The sequence below is a fragment of the Rattus norvegicus genome, chromosome 14, assembly GCF_036323735.1.
Source record: "Rattus norvegicus strain BN/NHsdMcwi chromosome 14, GRCr8, whole genome shotgun sequence".
NCBI classification, from domain to species: Eukaryota; Metazoa; Chordata; class Mammalia; order Rodentia; family Muridae; genus Rattus; species Rattus norvegicus.
This window is the reverse complement of record NC_086032.1, coordinates 62,028,587-62,047,968: the sequence shown is the minus strand read 5'-3', so window position 1 is coordinate 62,047,968 and position 19,382 is coordinate 62,028,587. Positions and strand designations below refer to the sequence as shown.

The 19,382-nt window shown below is 47.1% G+C and overlaps 1 protein-coding gene across 2 annotated transcripts in view; it reads right to left on the bottom strand.

Annotated features, from left to right (window-relative positions):
• Positions 1-19,382, bottom strand: part of Sel1l3 (SEL1L family member 3) — a 107,193-nt gene that overhangs the window by 47,574 nt on the left and 40,237 nt on the right. For both annotated transcript variants that reach the window (NM_001427327.1, XM_006251033.5), the window contains exons 8-11: positions 18,615-18,747; positions 16,354-16,494; positions 2,359-2,570; positions 915-1,094 (exon numbers count right to left, since the gene is read on the bottom strand). In NM_001427327.1, coding sequence (NP_001414256.1) covers positions 915-1,094; positions 2,359-2,570; positions 16,354-16,494; positions 18,615-18,747 — 666 coding nt within the window. The remainder of the gene's footprint in view (positions 1-914; positions 1,095-2,358; positions 2,571-16,353; positions 16,495-18,614; positions 18,748-19,382) is intronic.

Sequence of the window (19,382 nt, the reverse complement as noted above, 5' to 3'; positions counted from 1 at the left end):
AAAACAAACAAACAAACAAACAAAAAACAAACAAACAAAAAAAAAAACCAAAAAAAACCAAAAACCCTCCACCATAGTCAAAGCTTGAAATACTCACCAGCCACTCTGTGTCCCTGAAGCCAACTAGCCCACAGTCCTCTCTCCCAGGCCTAGGCCTGTGCCATCCAGAAGGCTTTGCTGCTATTCCTGTGTCGACACCTTCACTGGCAGCCTTTTATTCTCATCCCGGAAACAACATCAGTGACTCTAATCTAACACATTATGTCTTTTTGGCAGATGTGAGCCACTGATGTCTTTGTCCAGTGAGTCAGCAAGATTGGGAAGCCTTTAAGAAGCAGAGGCTGCCGCTAGGGCCCCTCATCTATAGCCTCCTATGCCATGGTGATGTCTTTAAGCATCAGCCCCCTGGGAGCAGTGAGTAGCAGGATCCACAAAAAGGAGCCTTTTCTCAGACCCCAGCACTGGGAACAGGGATGGACATAAGGCTGGCTTCTGTGAGTGCTTGGACTGTGCTTGTACAAATAGAGGTGCTGGGAGGTTAATGCCTCCTCTCAATTCAATTCCTTCCCTCCTGACACCTCCAGACCCCAGCATCTCATATGAACCAAAATACTTATGTTTCTGGTATGTTTTCTTTTTTCAAGCTCAAAATCTGCCTCAGGAGCCCACCTCTACCTTCACATAGCACTTTGCCCACTCATGGACAGCTCACAGATGTAGGCTCTTGCCGGCAGTCGGCCTTCAACCCTGCACAGATGTAGGAAATGGGAACGGAAGATAAGGCACTAACGCTTTTCTCTCCATCCGACAATGCACATCCTCAGAGAGTCAACACATAAACCAGATGCAGGTGCAGACGCTAGCACATTGCTCAGAAGGCCCTGGTAACCAGGCCGTAAGCATCTCCAGCGTACCTGGTCTCCCTGCAGTGTGTGCTGGTCAAGGGGTGTCTTTGTAGCAATGTTGCTGTAGTAGGCATATGACAGTTCCCAGTCCAGGGGGTAGCTGTCAACACCCTGGTAGTGCTTGTACCCGAGATTCATTGATGACAGCCTCTCACTGCCTTGGCCTCCAACCAGACTGTATAGCATGCCCTGTTAGGAAGAAACCGATAATCGATAAAGTGTTCGCAAGACTGTATAGATAAGGTTATAAAACCCCCTAAAGCCTAAAGGTCATTTGCCTTGCTCCATCTCTATAATCCCAGCCATCCTAGGTTGGGTTATAAGGTTAATGTACCTTAAAACAAAACAAAACAAAAACAAAACACACACAGAGACAAGAATCATATGCAGAGATCAGAAATTAAAAGTGATTGGAGAACATAGTGTTTTCTGGTGATAGTGTTATCTGTCAACGTGACTATGCTGGCAGGGGCCCAGAGTCATTTCTCAGGGAGTCTGGTAGGCTGTTTCCAATGAAGCTTGGAAATGGGCATCTGAGTAAAGCAGATGGTCCTCCTCAGGGTGGGGGAGCAGCATCCCATTGAGAGCCTGAAAAGAACCAAAGGCAGAGGAAGGAGGAACTCATCCCTTTTGGCTGCCTGCCTGCCTGCCTGCCTGCCTGCCTGCCTGCCTGCCTGCCTGCCTGCCTGCCCGCTCTGGGACTCTGATCTTTTCCTGTCTAAGAAGAGGTAGAATTCACACTACCAGCTCCCTGGTCAGCAGGCCCTTCTGGCTTTGACTAGAACCCCCCCCCCACCCCCGCCCAGCAGCAGCTCTCCTGGCCTCCCACTTGCAGATGGCAGAGCAGAGAACGTCTCAGACTCCATAATTGCATGAGCTGATTCTTCAGAATAACTCTCTTCCTATATATATAAAATCTCATTCGTTCTGTTTTTTCCCCCTCTGGAGAACCCTGACTAATACACTTAGGGAAATGTGACTCTAAATGTTAGGCACGTTGCATAATCAATTTGGATTCAAGACCCAAAGTAAAACTGTCTACTGCAGCATTTATTTTGATAGTAGAAGGATAGATGTGGTGACAACGAGGTCCAAAGACTTTTATTAGCTAAAAAGTAAACCGGGGTGAGGGCTTCGACCTGAGGACCGTTAATTCATCAGGGAAGATGTTCGTGATTTTGATGGACAGGATTCCAGTCTGCTCTCCTCAAACTGCCCCTTGGATGGTTGACCAAAACATGAAAGCCATGTGCAGAAATGGAGAAGTGTTTTTCTTTTTCCTCCCTGAAAACAGGTTATTGTGTAGTTCCACAGCCCAAGGACATTTTTTTCCCCTGGGTGTAGAGATTTTTAGGGGACTCTGAGGAGCTGCAACACATTGGTGCTAGCAGGGGCATCTCTCGGCACACATAACCCAGGTGACAGGTGCTCCAGAGAGCATGAAATACCCCACCTGCAGCTGATCCCGAGGTCCATTTAACCCAGTTTCATAGAAGACGGTGAGGTAGTAGGATGCTTTATGGTATCCACAGCAGCTGGAATACATCAGAAGGGGGACGGCAGAGCTAATTTGGTGAAGGCCATCAACGCCAGAGAGTCTCTTTACAGCCTTCTCAAATATCCTCGCACCGATTTCTAATACGGAGTCATTTTGGTTCCGTGGCGCTGTAAATAACACAATTCACAGCACACAGAATTAATTACCACGGGGCTGATGTGGCTGGAGAAGAAGGAAGGACAGCCAATTAAAAACCTTTGTTATTGACAAGGTGGGTCCTGTAGTACCTTGAAATATACCACCCTCTGGGGAAGTAAATTAAACCCTTTGGGGGAAGCTATGGTGTCACTGTGTAAAAAGCTTTTCCGCTGGCACTAAATGACAGCCTAGTATCCCGGGGAAAAGGATGTGCTTCACATAGCTGAGAAGATGCCTCAAGAGAGTAATTCACTCAGTGTAATTCACCGCCCAATCAGGGCTGCTGAAACTTCCAGAGAGACTCTTCCTCTCAGACTCGCAAGAAGAATGTGTTTTATCCCCGAAATAGTTCCTTGGTGCCGCTCCCAAAATTTGAGCAGGAGCATTTTATTTTGAGATGCTTCCTCACCATCTTTCGATTCCAGTTTTGCTTGTGGGTCTCTCGCTATAATGAAAAGAATGAGTCAACTCCTATGGAAGGCTTACAAGCCGCCACACTCGGGGTCGGGCATCCTACGCAAATGAGGCTATTGGACCTGCACAGACTTAGATGGTTGATACTATTATTAACCTCCTCCTTCACCACAGGGGATTAAGGAAGGCCTGAAGAAGCAGAACAACTTGTCTACAGTTACGAAGGCTGGCAAAGGGCCGGCCAACCTTTGACCCCTGGTGGCAGGTCACACAAGCCAGAGTTCACACTCAGCCCCTTGGGGACAGGCAAGCAGCTATGTTCACCAGGCCTCCCAGCAGGGATGGGGACTTGTCAGGTCTACCTAAATACGCTTGGTGCTTTCTTTTCCGAAACCTCTCATAGATCTATATGCTGATCAATGTCCAAGCCGAGAGACCAAGTGTGACTGTTAGGATTCTCTAAAATTTGTCTTTGCGACCCATCTCTTTTATTTATTAATGCAGCCAAGAAATGCCTCTAGGACAGACAAGGCACTATTGTAGGTGACATGCGACAAAAGACCATACAGGATGGAAAGACGTTATTCACAGGAGACACAGGACTGAAGCGTAAACAGTATCAGCTTGAATGTTAAGTTAGATGTCAACTAGGACTAAAGTGTTACATGCCTAGAAACTGGTGCTTCCAACATTTTTATTTTCTTCATCCTATTAAAAAAGTTATTTTTAAAAAAAGTGTCCAGGGGGCCAATGGATAAACCACCAGTTTCTTAGCACAGCAGTAAGGAATGAGCTGAGAAGTTTTTTGCGGAGAATGAGAAGTTTGGATTAAGTTTGCTGACGAGTAATTCCCTTGCAGTGATTCACTTTAGAAACAGGGACAGAAGGGCTGGGGAGATGGCTTAGCTGGTAAAGTACTTACCCAAGAAGGCATGAGTACCTGAGTTTGACCCCTAACAATCACAGAGAGCCAGGTATAGAGACATTTACTTGAAACTGGATAGGCAGAGCTATCCAAAGCTTGCAAGCCAGCCAGCCAAGTGGAACTGGTGACCCTCAGGCCAATGAGAGGGCCTGTCTCAACAAACAAGGGACATGACGTGACTTCTGCGCAACAATATTAGAGGTGCCCAGTAGAGATACACATGGCACATGTACATCGGCACATGGAGGTGCACGTACACACACACACACACACACACACACACACACACACACACACACACACCAGAAAGATCCAGGCCTGGAATCATGGAAGCTGATACACTCTTTTACAAGTTGCTTCTGGAGCCTGAGCCTCGGAAAGGCAGCTATGATCTGGACCCAAAGACCCCTGAAAGGCAGACAGACTCTGCATGGGCTCTTCAGATCCCAAAGCCCAGACCCACGGTAACTGAAAGTCATCTCACTGCCTGAAGAGCAGTGTGCCTTTTCCATATCCTCTCCGTTTGCATATTTGTTTGCTTTACTCTCCAAAGACATAACTATTTGTTATGTAAGAAACATAACTGTTTGTTTTTGTAAGGCAAATCAAACAATGCACATGGTATTAAATAAAACAGAAGTCTCTGCTCCTCCACTCTGTGCTCAGTGGAGATAAAAGCCTTGCTCCCTCTGTGTGGAGACTTTCCTTTGTACGCACAATAATTCATGTGTACATTTATTTACATATATACATTTCCCCGGTGGCATGGTATGCCACTGTAGATTCTGACTTCATTTTTATATGTTTTAAGTTTTTATTAAGATTTGCTTATGTGTTTGTGTGTATATATGTGGAGGGGCATAGGTCAGTTCGTTCCTTCCCCTCTCCGGATCCCAGGGAGCAAACTCAGGTCTTCAGCTCTGTGATAGCCCCTTTACCCGACTAAGCCATTTCACCGGCCCAACTTTCTCTTTTAAATTAATTATGTATTATTAACATCTCTCTATGGCTATCACAAGTCCGCTCTGTTTAATGTTCCAGTAACTCAGAAGAAGAGGAGGAAGAGGAGGAGGGGGAGGAGGAGGAGGAAGAAGGGGAGGACAGCTCAGTTGGCAATGTGTACTGTGCAAGCATGTGGTCCTGAATTCAGATCCTCAGCACACACGCACACACACGCACGCACACACACACACACACACACACACACACACACACACACACAAGCTACACACTGTGATATATGCCCCTAGCACAGCCTTAGGGCAAGTGAGACAGATCAATCCCTGGAGCTCACTGGCCAGCTAGCATAGGCTAATCCAGAAGCCTTAGGTTCAATGAGAGACCTGTCTAAAAACAAATAAAGGTGGGACATGATTGAGGAAAGACACCAATGATGAGCTCAGACCTTCACACACACTGGTACACACATGTACATATCTTCCCAATATAATAAATAGATACATACATAAATAAACAAACAGACGGTAGTAATTGGGACACTACTTCCAGGGTTCCCTCCGGTTCCCTCCATTCTCGGTCATCCAAGTGGCATGTTAAACATGGCAGAGTATGTTCCAGTGTATGTGTTCCTATATATACTCCAGCATATATCTCCCTGTCCATACTCGTCCTCCTGCACACTCTGTGAAGTATGTCCCACCTGCAGCTTGTGGCCAAGAACAGTGTGAACTCAGCCTAACAGGAAATCTAAACTTACTTGAAACATTCTGAGATATTTGTGATCATTATTTTTTCTCAACTCCATTGCATGGTTCTAGAGCATGAATGTTGTGGATGACAACGTCCTATGACATTGTTAATCGGCTGTTCACACCCTTGGAGGTAAACCCTCTCTAGATTCCTTGTGTCTAATACATTGGGAATGCTAAGGAAGAGGGTGTTACCCTGAATTGTAAGGATTAACAATGAGAAAAACATGTCTATAACATATTCATTACTGATTATTGTAGGTTTTGTTTTTCCAGTGCTGGGTATTGACTGAGGACCCTCACACACATCAAGCATTGGAGATCACAGCTCTACCCCCAGCCTGATACTCTAAATAGCCTCGATCCATGGTCCGTGGTGCACTAATGCTGAATCCACAGGAACGGAGGGCCAACCGCATTTGCATTTACGGCTGAACTAAGTTCTCTATTTTTAGACTCTTGGGTTGCTTTGTGTGACTTTGCTACAGCAAGGCAGGGTAGTCAGCCCTGGACACTTCTGTCTTCCTGATGATATTTACATAATAACGCCCCTTTCCACCAGGACTCTGGTAATCTTATTTTGTTGGGTTTTCTCTTTGTCCGCTGAGGGAAGCACTCCACTCTATGGGACCATGGATTCAGCGGCGAACACGATAGTACAGAGAGATCCTACTGCTCCTTACTTACGTATTTAGTTTTAAACGTGCTCGTTTCAGATGCCCCTGTGTGCACATTCCCGGCAAAGTGGCATCTGAATTATCGTTAATGATTCATCTTGGCCTTGCCTCCCTGCCAAATCCCTAACTAAGATGATGGGTGAGCCACAGGGATGCAGCTCTGTAGGCTTCGAGGAGGGGAGGACTCCAAAAGAAATGAAACTCTAAATGAAACACCTGCCCCTCTGACCCCTGGTGCAGAGCTCCAGAAATCATCAGGAGCACCCAGGTAGCTGAGGCTGCTGGGAAAATTGGAACAAACATGGAATTCTCCAGTCTCGACTCCGGGCTCAAAAAACCCTGCAGACCAAAAGAGCGTGCTCACTTCTCCCTTATATTAAAATTCTTCACTCCCTCCCAGAAAAATATCACCAACTGGTATTTTCTCTGCCCAAGATTCTAAACAATTTTCTGCACTGGTGAATTTAATAAAAATAATAAAGTTAAGGTAAAATTACTCATTTCGCACAATAGTTAAAGTTTAGATGATAACTATTGTCTAAAAAATCAACGCCGTGGTGTCTTTGGTGATATTAAAGCCAGCTTAATGAAACTGTTAATTTCATCCATCTGGTTTAGCATATGCATTTTTTTCCTAGCCGATCTGTAACTGAAAACATGTCTTGTTTGAGGAGATTAATGGTATAATGAAGAAACAAACAAGCAGAGTGGGAGATTCCCATTTCTCCACTTCCTTTTCCTCTCTATCCCAGACAGTAAGGAATTAAAGCCGTAGCCGCCATCGCTTAAGCATGCGATGGCTTATTTTACTCTTCCTTCCCATCAGACGGTGTGTGCTGATTGTTCAAAGAGGCAAATGGAAGAAGATAACCACCCACTTAAGGCCCACGAGCTGGAGCTGGTTTCTGATTGAGGATTCAGAAGGAGAGAGGCAGCCTTGCTCCTTGTGAGAGGGACGGAGACATCAATAGGAAAGTCATTTTGAGTGTCGGGCTTCTGAATGGCAACATGCATCCAGAGTAGAAGTTTGCAAGAAGAGAGCAGAATGAAGAGGAACTATCACGCCACTGTCATGAGGAGCCCTCTTCATCAACTTTATGGACTTAAAAAACACTCATCGAGCTTCTCATTTGCATTCCGATCCTAGGTCCTGATGGCTCCAAGGAGCTTCAAGAGCCGGCTGATGGAGTGCTCAAGTACAGCACTGTGCCTTTCAGCACCGGGACACCAGTTCTATCCGCGCTGTGTCTCCTTCCCCTTCCCTCTAACACAATGGGAATGCTCTGGAAATAGGTGTTGCTCTGTGTGGCTTAGGAGCAAATAACAGGGGAAAAAATGTCTGAACATGTTCATGACAGATGTGATTTCTTCCCTTGTGATTTTTATTTTGGGGTACTGCTGAAGACTGGCCCAAAGGCCTCACATCTACCCCAGAGCTCCGTCAATCATCATTTTCTAAATATTTACCTATGATTAAAAAAAAATAGACCGTCCAAAACCAAAACAAAACAAAACAAAAAGGACCTTCCTTCCTTCCTTCCTTCCTCCTCCTCCCCCCTTCTTCTTTTCCCGAATCTTCCTTTCCTCCATATCTCCCTTCAGCATTGTTTTTTGGGGAGTTGGTGGAGGTGGAAAACTGTAGCCCATGTCTTTGTTTCCTTCTTCATAACCTCTGTATAAATGTATTTTAAAACCTAACAATACATACTTTCAACTCCCAGTAATAAAGGTGACGTCTCTCCCACAGCCAAGCATAGCTCTTAAGACAAGTGATGCTTCTGCCGTTACTGGTTCACACAACTGCATTTCCATTCTGTCCGTCCTCTGTATTTTAGGGTCTTCAAGCAAACAGTGGAATTGTTGGCAAAATCGAAATTAAAGTAGCATTCTGGTGCGGCCGCCTTCCCCTCGGCAGATTGTATGGAGACACTTCTCTAAATTGTGCTCCAAAGCCTGGGGCAAGAGGCCCTGTAGAAGCAAGGCAGATGGTGGCAGCCCTGGGAGAGAAGCCCAGGCTTGGACCTGGCCTCATCCCAGAGCACCATTTATTGGCAGCTTCTAGACTTCCTCTAGGCACTGGCAGCAGCAATATGACTTAATGGTACCCTTGCAGAATGGAGGTGGAGAAGACCATCCGTAGTTCTGGGCAGGGGTAGATATCCCCATGGGTACACAGCTATCACACCGGCCTCACTCACACATGCCTGACTTCATGGCACCTGGTCCTAACCATGGAGCCCTACCTAACCGGGATGTGAGCCTTTGAGGTCTTCTTCACTGTCCGCAGCTCTCAAGCCTGTAGCCCAGCCTCCAGTGCTACCTGGCACCTTGCTGGTCCTGGTACCAAAGCACTCTTCAAAGGGCTTTTGATTTCAAACTACTGCATTTTGACAAGGATGGTGGGACAAGAGAATATAAGAACAAAACGGACAAAACAACTCTTAAGTAATGAAAACCACGTAGGCTAAATTCTACTGTTGCAGCATCAGGAAAAAAAAAAAAGCCCAAATGTTAACAGGGCTATCTCCATGCTCCAGCAACTGCCATCTTCCTAGAGAATTCAATGCTCAGGAGACAGCCTTAAAGCTGACCTATCCAAATGCACCGAAATCTCAATCAGAGGATCTTGTATTGGTTGCTGCCCCAGCGCCCTGCACAGTAGAAACTCAGGGACAGAGCAGGGATAGATTTACCAGATCAAGAAACGGAATCAGGATGCAGAGCTCATCTTTGGAACGCTGGGGGAGGGGGATCTTGAGAGCATCTATATGCACTGCAGCTGGGTACCCCAGGAGTGCTGCCATCTTTAATTCAAAGGCTTGCAGACTCTGTGAGGTGAAGAACAAGCCCTGTTATACATTGAGACTGCAGACACCATTGGGAACAGCTGAGTTTTACAGCATGTTAGCACATCAGCTGTCAACGTTTAGCAAGCCTCCCCCACAGCGCCCCCGGGCACTTGGCCTAGAGCTGTGTGTGGGCTGGTCCCACTCTCGGTGTGGTTGCCCCAGGGCCTAGCACAGTGCCAGGAGGAACTCAGTCTATGGGTTCCAAACTGGCTGTGCAATGTACGTCAAGGACTATTTTACATCTGGGCACCTGTACATCTCACCACCAGATTATAGCCAAAAAGCCCTTTGAAGAGTGCTTTGGTACCAGGACCAGGATGAAAGCCACATTTCCAAAATCCTTTGGTACGCATAGAATTGAAACGATTCCAGTCTACTTTCCTGAACTCTAGAGGGGGTCCACAGCTCCAAGGACCTGAGCGGTGTTTTACAGTACCAAGATGGTAGCTTCCCGGATGGAATAGGTTCATGACGAAAGGGGAAGGAGAGAAATACAGAAGGTAGGAGAGGGAACCCAGTGGACTCTGTCAGGCTGGACTGGAACGGTAGCTTTGTCAAAGCAGACCTCCTCGATGTTGGGACTCCTAGGAGTCAAATTCAAATTCATCATTCCTTCATTGATGCAAGGCCTCTGCCAAAGGTGCAAGGACGGTGAGAACACTGATTCCCAGGTACTGGGAGGTTCTTGGCATCTCCAGACTTTTGAAGTGAGGGTCTTTAAGACAGCAGGAAAAACTGTTTGTGGTACTGGACACTTGGAGTCCCCGGCCCTTGGGAAACTGAGGGAGGAAGCTTTCTGTGAGCTTAGGGGTAACCTGGGCTACATGCTAAACTCTGTTTTAAAAGCAAACAGCAACTGGGAAGAAAGCTTAGTTGGTAAAGTGCTTTTTTGCACAACCAAGAGGACCTGCATTTGATTCCCAGAACCCACATTAAAAATCGAGGCATGATAGTACATGCTTCTGATCCTAGTGCTGGAGAAGCAGATCCTTGGGTCTCACTACCCAGTCAAACAAGCCTACTTGATGAGCGTCCAGGCTACAGGGAGACTCATAAGACAAGGTAGATGGTGCCTGAGAGTGACCTCTGGCCTCACACATGTGTGTGCACATGTGCATGCGTACCCCCCATACACACATGCACAAACTCTCCATGAACAAGCCTAACCACAAGCACACACAAATAAGGGAAGCTGAGGGACTGCCCTCCATGTTTGAGGATTGTAAACCAATAGTTCTTAACCTTCCTAATGCCACAAACTTTTAATACAGTCTCTCATGATGTGGTGACCCCCCCCAGTCATAAAATCATTTCTGTTGCTACTTCATAAGTGTAATTTTGATACATGAATCATACCGTAATATTGGATATGCAGGCTATCTGATATGTGACCCCTGTGAAAGGGTTACTCATGCAATCACAGATTGAGAACTGCTACTCTAAGCTATGTAGTGGAAGGAGACAAGAGAGCTCATCACTGTAATATGGGAAGGCAGCAATTGGGCGGTTGTACAAGGGGGCATGAGAGGGGAGCTGTGGACCTACAGAGGTGGCGAAAGGCAGGAGAAGGTGTACTGAGTTGGGCCTTGAAGGCTGCTTATCAGGAAGGAAGGGGAAAGTGAGCTGGGTTCTTTGAACAGTATGGGCAGGATCATGTGGAGGAAGAATTTGTCACTAAGTAGCTATCATGCCCCCATAAGCTTGGCTGGCACACACTGATCATGTGGATGTTATGTGCTGCCCTGCACAAGCTATCCCCTGAGGAGATCATAAGAACACACAGAAGATCCAACAGCCCTAAGTCAAAGCAGTCCATCCACAGGGGCCTGTCCCTCATACCCGCAGGGCCATTTTCTGCCTGTGAAGTTCTTTTCTAGACAGTGTGTCACCATAAAGCCAGACAGACTCTCCACAGATTAAAATACTGCATATAACTTATCAACTCGCATAGTCGTAATGGTGGCTAGCATCAAAATAAGTGGGAAATAAGTGTTGGTTAGGATTGGAGGAATTGAATTCATTGTGCACGGTTAGTAGGGACAGAAAATGGCACAGCCACTGTGATAACGGTAGAGGTTCCTCAAAAGGCTAAGAAGAACTTCCACATGATCCAGTAATCCTACTGGTGGATACACACCTCAAAACATGGAGAGCAAATATGGCCAAAGGCATTTATATTCCCAGGTTCAAAGCAGCATCTCTTAAAATAGACAAGGAGCAGAGGACCCAAGTGTTCATTTATGCACAAATGCGTAAGTAAGTCAAATGTGGCCAGGACACACAACGTAAGACTGTTCATCTTTAAAAAAGGAAGGGGATTTTGACACATGCTATACCGTGGGTGAGGACATCATGTTAAGTGCAATGAACCAACAACTAAAAGCTAGATGGTTCCACTTCTAGAGATCATTTGAAATAGTGACGCTCACAGTGACAGAGAGTAGAATGGTGGCTTTCAGTGTCTGTGGCAGACAGATGGAAATTTTTTAAAAACAAGCATATAACCAGTTTTTCAAGATATCGTGTTGGTGACCTGATGCATAGCATGCAAATACTCCTAATAATATTGAACCTGTACAATAAAGAAATAGTAAAAAAATGGCAGTTTTTATGTTAAACATTTTGGCACAGCCCTCAAATAGTTAAAGAGTAAACAGCGGCTGACCCCTCTAGCTGGGGACCTACAGTCCACTCTCTGCTCATCTCATTTGCCAATGGAACCACCATGTCTCCGCCCCTGCAAATTCCACCTCTGCTTTCAAGTGCTGGCTTCAATGGGGAGCTGATGAGCTGGCTGAAGTCACACAGTGTGTGTAGTGGGGAATCACTCTCAAGTCTGAAATGTGTATGTGCACAGGCCCAGGGGCAGAATGTTGGAGGGGAACAGATGTTTCCAAGGAAAAAGGATTCCTCATAAGGAATCAGAAGTGCCATTGTCTGGTCTCATCTTCTCTTGTTTAAAAAAAGAAAAATCAAAGGCTGGAGAGATGGCTTAGTGGTTAGGAGCACCGAGTTCTCTTCCAGAGGACCTGGGTTTGATTCCCAGCAACCACATGGTGGCTCACAGATGAACATAGCTTCAGTTCCAGGGGATCCAATGCCCTCCTCCAACCTCCCTCGGTCCCAGGCATGCATGTGATATACATATATGTAGGCAACACACACACACACACACACACACACACACACACACACACACACACCCCAGAAATAGTAATTCTACAAATTAATTTCTTTAAGGACATAAAGGAACCTGTGGCTTATCTTTTCTTTTGGCCAGACTAACTCATGTTACAGCACGGCCTTGCTGGGGATGTGACTCAGTGGTGGCGTGATTGCTTAGCCCTGGAATCAACTGTCAGTGTAAGAAAATAAAACCATCTTGTCTAATCAAGACGTGGGCAGGCTAGATGGCTCAGGGGGTGAGGCGATCGGAGTTGGCTCCTAGAGTCCATGTGAAGGTGGGAGGGAAAAATCTCATCTCACAAAGTTGTTTTCTGGCCTTCACACACATGCACTGTCAAGAACAGCCACAAAGACACACCAGTCACACACACGGAGAAACAAATTAACAGTCTTTCTTAATTCTTTGTTCTGTTCCGGCTTAGGGAGGGCATTCGGCCGATACCTGTTTCATGAATAAAGGGATAAACGATTGGAAATGAGTTAGGACGACACTTGGCCTTATCTTTTGTGTCTATTCCAGTTCAACAACAAGAGATCCAAGCATGGAGCATCTGCACTCGAGTCCACTTTCACAGCTTATCTCAGATGTGGGAAATACCACAATATGCATGCATTCATGTGCTTTGTATTACTGTGGGTGAAATTCTTGGAGTGTGGTACTTTCTCTTTTGGAAAAGAGGTTTGGTTCAAGGCCCATCTGTAGAAGTTAAAGCAGTGTTGCGTCATCTTGGCCCTGAGGATCATCTCATAATGGGGACTTGTGCAAGTAAGAGATTCTACAGGGCCAAACAGGAGTCTAGGGAGAGAGTCTGTGTCTGGCCTTACTCTTACAATAATTCGACGTCTTTAAAGGTCAGAGGTCCCATGAGAGTGGCCATAATCCCTTCTGAGAGCCATGCCTGCAGAGTCTGAGAGACACTCCAACTCGTGCCTACTTCTTGCCTGTATGCACATGTGTGGAAACCAAAGGTTCTTCCTTTTCTGCCTTAAATCTGAGACTGTGACATTTACCAAGCCTGGACCTCACCGATTCAGGAAGACTACGTGGCCAGCCAGTCTTCTGGATCCTCCTGTCTCTGCCTCTCCAGACCCTGGATTATAGCCACGTATCGCCTCGTCTGAGTGCTAGGAATTTAAACTCAGGTCCTCATGTTTGTACGGGCATTTCTCCAGCCCCCAACTCCCACCTCTCAAACCTTCCCTTTCCTCCCACAATGCCACACTAGTGACCAAGCCTCTGACACATGAACTCTTAGGGGACAAGCCACATTCAAACCATAGTGAAGGGAGGTCTGATCTTGTCTACCGGTCAATGAGGTCAGACGTACCAGGACGACAGTACAGAGATAATGAGCACACACTTTCTACAAATGAGTTGTGAGGAGCATGCTGGGGCTGGCCAGACACTAGCAGCAGAATGACCTTGTCAGAAATGGTATTCCAGAAGCCAGGAACATGGGCACAGCAGCCTTACAGCTGTTCTTTGGATAAGGGACCGTGGCAAATGTCCATTAAATATGTAAACTGATTTTCTGCCTTCACTTTTCAAGATCAAGTTTTCTGCATTTTCCTCAACCTTGTTAGGAAGCTGGGTATGAGATATGACACTTTCTGTCTCTTGGGCTAGCCAGATGATGCTATTATAGACCCCAGCAGAGAAGAGTTTGACGGTATGTGTGCTCTCCCTCTGCAGTAGCCGCTGGGCCCTTCCAACACAACCTAAAAAAGTAGACGCCCCTGGCAGAATGGGGCATTAGCTCCACAAATTTACCTTCTTTTCCACTCCTGAGTGCCCCTGCCCTGAGAGACTGGGGACAAGCAGTGGCTGTGTGCCCTAAAGAGGCCAAAGCCATGGTTGTGGAGAGGCACAGAGCTTGGGGGCATTGCTTCCTGCTGATCTCATTTAGCCTGGAATCTGCATTTGACGGGCAAGCCTAGCATAGTGGGTCCTAATGTGGAGGTGTGGCTTTGGAGGCGGTGGGACTCATTCCCCATTTCTACCAGTCCCACAGCCTGACCTTGGCCTACAGGACTTGCTTGGTCTAGCTTGTCCTGCAAGCTCATGATTTGAGTCTTTCCTTTGATTCTATTTCCAGTCTTCCATGGAGAATAAAATAGTCCTAGATTCAAACAAACAAAACCTCGAGCTGTAAAAATAACATGAAAACATTTGTATCGAGAGTATTTCCTTTAAAAAGAACGTATTGTGAAAATGACTCGATCCTCCTCCCCAACCGTGAAACTATATTTAACTGTGATTAGAAATCACAGACACGAGTTTTAGTAGATGTGGTGGGAAGTTCTGCATGCACTCCTTCTCCTTGGGTCTTTTTAACACCATCACTACCACCACATTCCGTTGTGTAGACGAGGAAACCAGGGCTCAGCGAAAACAAGCACTTGCTTAGGAGCACAGTGAGTGAGTGTTAGCCGAGGTGGAAGCAGCTCGCCCAGCTCCAGAGACCACGGTGTCACGGGACATACTCTTCAGATCACCCAGCAGTCGTGGACACTGCAATGCCACCTTCTCTGTCTCCATCACTCTGTCCTCCTCAGACCTCCAGCCTTTCTTCCAGGACTTTGCAATCCCCTCCCTGCTCCACACTCTCCTAGCTCACCTCCTTCTCCCCAACTGCTGTCAGCCAGCATCAGAAATTCCCCTCTGGTTACACTCTGCCTACAGCCTGAAGCCCTCCAACTAGTTGCAGACACCTGAAAGGAAAAACCACACAGGTTCCAGTGGGCCATTAAACTTTGGCTAAACCCTGGGTCATCTCTGGCTTCCCATCCCTTAGCATACATGCTGTCCCTCCTCCTTGCCTCTGCCCTGTCTCCAGAACCCACTCCTGTCTTTCTTCTCTGGCAAATACCTCCAGAAGTAGTCTCAATGTCACCTCCTCCTGGAAGCCCTTCTGGGACACCTGAGTCTAGAAGCAGCCACTCCTCTCTTTGTGCCTCCACTTCCATGGCTTTTACTCAAAGGGCTTACAGCTTGTCTTTGTTTTTAAGCCTGTCACTCAAGAGGGAGGAACCTCCTGCCATCTTACTCAGCCAAGTGAGTCAATATTAGAGAACGGGAGATCAAATATCCTGTACAGCTTGAATTCTTCCAGGATGGGCAGGGCCAGCGTATAAAGAAAGCCCATGCTCTGGGACAGTGCCATTTGCAGGACATCTTTGAATTTCCTCCACTCAAAGGGCTGGTTCCCCAACCAGAACACAATGAGCCTTTTTATCGCTTGACACAAGTACGGGCTCCGTGGGACCAGCTCCTCTTTCTAAGAGGCATGACTTCAAGATCTCCTGGAGCCCTACAGTGTGTACTTAACTAAACAAATACAACTTGCATTGGGCCTAAGAGGAAGCCATCAGCATCCAAGAACGACCTTCGAATCTGAGATGACACTGAAGTGTACTTCAAACCAGGAGGCTCACGTTCAAATGCCTAAGGGTTAGACGTCATCTAACCGTCCATGACAGTACATGACAGGAGGTGAAAACTCAGAGAAGAGGGACCATGGGCAGACAGAAAAATGCATGGACTCAGGCCTCCCCTCCAGGATCACTGACTGTAGAAACAGAGGGCCAGAGCAGCTACGTCTTTGATATTTTTTCTTTCCAAGTAAAGCTAGAAATTTGCATTTTTCTGAAAGTTTTTAGATACCAATAATGAAATTCTTTTCAAATACACAGAAAGGTATTTTGCAAACTAACTCCATTTGGAGGCCAATTCTGGCGGCGGTCTGTCCGTTTTGCAGCCCTGGCTTTAGATAAAGCATCGCTTGAGTGATCCCTAAATTTAAGTTTTTGGAAATGCGCACAGATATATTCAGCGCTGTGGACACACAAGGGCAGAATTTAAATCTGAAATTAAACTAGAACACTAGGGTTAAAAATAACATTAAGGCATAATTCACCGAGAGAGAGTGAGTAGACAGAAAAGCAGGGCGCCTTCCTAGCTAGCTCCAAACCCCAGGCAGAGGCCCAGTTACCGGTCAGCAGGTCCATCTGCAGCAGAGTCTGGAACAAGCTGGGGTGCCTGTCTCTCAGCCCCTTCTCCCAGGGTAAGGCTCTGCACACCTCGGCTCTCCCATACTTGCGCTTGAGGTCCAGGTAGGAGTTACGGAAGTCACCTACACAAAAGCAGAAGACATCACCCGCTCAGGAGTGGCAATGATCTTATCCCTCTAAAAGCTGTCCTTCCTAAAAGAGAATTGGGATGGGAGAGCAGGCTTAATATTCCTGGATTTGACTTGGGTCTTTCGGGGGGATTTGAAACTGGCCATGATACCTCTGCCTTGGGGGTCAGCATATGGAGCCAAGTCCAAGAGAAACATGCCAAAGATGCTGACGGCTGTTGACTAATTCTACAGAATGAGCAGCTGACCCCTGACTTGTCCCCAGGAGGCCAATAGTCTAGGCCATTTTGCTGGCATGTATGTTGAAGAACAAGGCCCCAAATCCCCCAGAGAGGCGAGGCAATTGAAGACTTTAGGAGACTTTCCCTGATGCCACCAAACAGGTCGGCATATAGGGCTGGCTTTTCAACTCAAGGCCTCACTCCCGGCGCTGTGTGAACAATCAAGGGGACGTTACTATTCCTGTGTGTCTGCCCCCTCTCCTGGCGGCATCTTTGTTTCTGTGTGATTCAGCAAGCGGTAAGAGCAGCAGCTGGGATTAGGACAGTGGCTTCTTTTTAATGTTTAATACCTGCATGTACATGGCGAGGGGGTACACGTGTGTAGGTGTGCATGTACGTATGCACTTGCATATAGAGGCAGGGGGACGAACAACCTTTGGGGTGCATCATTCCCAGAAACATCACTGAGCCTTTGAGATGTGGTTGCTCACTGTCCTGGAGCTAGCCCAGTCAGCTGTCAGTGAGGTTAGCCTCAGCAACACCAGTCTCCACCTCCCCAGAGCTGGCATTCCAGCAAAGCGAAGTCATAGCCAGCATTTTTATATGGGCACCTGGCATGGGACTCAAGTCTTCATGCTTGCAAATCCTTTACCAACTGAGCCATCTCCTTAGCCCAAGACTATTTTCAAATTAGATTTTTGTTTAGGGTGGGGGATCCTGTGTGTTCCACCCGGCTTAGGTGGAGATCAAAGGGCAACTTTGAGAAGTCAGTTTTCTTCCATAGTGCAGCTCCTGGGGAACTTAGGCTGTCAGGCTTGGTCTTAGATGCCTTTACCTACCTAGCCACCTCTCCACGTGATAACCTGCCTCTGAAGAGAACTGCAGGGGGTTGAGCACCTGCCACCCACTCAGACCACTATGTGACCCTGTCAGCCCCGCATGGCTTAGGTACATCTATGGCCTCTCCTTCCCTAGCCTGGAACTGGGAGTTCCACTTGGGGGAGGGGGCATGAGATAAGCAAGGCAAGATCGAGATGCTGAACTAGCTCTTGCAGATGACAAACGCCCCACAGGGATTTCTCTTCCAGAAGGAACATATGTGACTAACTGTGGTGTTACCGAATCAAACGTGGAGATCTAGAGCACAGAAAACTTTACTAAGTGCTTACTCTGTGCTGGGACCCTACTAGACAAGACAGGACTAAGCTCTGCCCACACCCTGGGTGAGGAAGGAGAGCCTGGGCCAGGTGAGCTCTGCAGTCTGTTTGAGAGCCATTCCTTCTGCCCAATTTACTGGTGCCTTCCTGAGCTGATCTGAGGATGTAAGAATAAAACAGGGCCCCAGAGAGCAGAGGCACTGTTCAGAGATAGTAATGGTCCAAGGCAAAATACACTGATGTGTATAATAATTTCTAGTGATTAATTTATATTATCCAAATGCCTTGCCTTGCCTTGCCTTGCCTTTCCTTCCCTTCCCTTCCCTTCCCTTCCCTTCCCTTCCCTTCCCTTCCCTTCCCTTCCCTTCCCTTCCCTTCCCTTCCCTTCCCTTCCCTTCTTCCCTTCCCTTCCCTTTGGCATGCCTTCTAGGTAGAAAGAATGCCATGCCAGGTTCATTTGTATTCTTAAACAAGATCAAGTGTGGCGGGGGCTTCCAACAGTCTCCGTTCATGGCGGTTGCTGGTGCTTTGGGGGGTTGGGTGGGGGTAAGGATCAAGGCGGAATGCACACTGTGGCTCCCATCTGTCTTTGGAAGCCTTGAGGTGCACCTGATCCTGCTGGAATCTGGGCCGAGTGGTACGTGGGATACGTTTCTATTTTAGTCCGCCCCAGAGCAAAGCTAAACATGTCAATGCAAATGCAGAGCTTAAAATGCCCCCAGAGTGCCGTACTTACATGTCTCTCGCCTCTCACCCCCAGCCTGGACTGTTGCAGTATACGAGGATATTATGTCCCAGACCTCGGCGCAATGCTCATAATATAACTTGATTTGTTCAGCCAGTTCCTTCTCAAGGAAGGGATTAAGAACCTGCAGGAGGGTAAGAGATTGCACGAACTGTAGTCGTCATCAAACGTCCTCTGGCTCATACCTACGGAGGTGTTCAGCTTGGCTGAGGTCCTTTTGGCATCACCAGCTGCCACCCCACCTGGATCAGCAAACTGATGCCATTAGGATCCATTCGAGGCCTGCCAGCCTCTTGTGTGTGCTACCTTCTCATCTGCAAAGCTTCTTACACATCAGTAGAGACCTGTCCCCCTCCATGTGTAGTCCCTAGAAAATTACATCCATCTCCATTTCCAAATGCTAATTCTACCCAAGCGGTGCCTGCCACCTGAGGCCCTCCTGTTTCCTTCTGCTTGCAGCATCCTCAGTCAGCAAGAGCCAAAGATGGGCCTCTGTTCCAAAGCACAATTCCCTACCACCTTATCATGTGGCCAGATGTGCATGTGCACCTCAGTGAGCCGGAGCTCGTGGGAATCAACTCATGTCATGTGACTTATTAAGAGAAATGGGTCGGAGTCCCAAAGAGCAAGTCCCTTGGGGCCAGGGGACTTAACCCTGTTTTCAAATGCATGTCTGGACCCAAGAGAGGTTCAAGAAACGGGCTCACTGGGTTGTAACCAGTCCTGGCTTTTTTTTCTTTTTTCTTTTTTTTTTTTTTT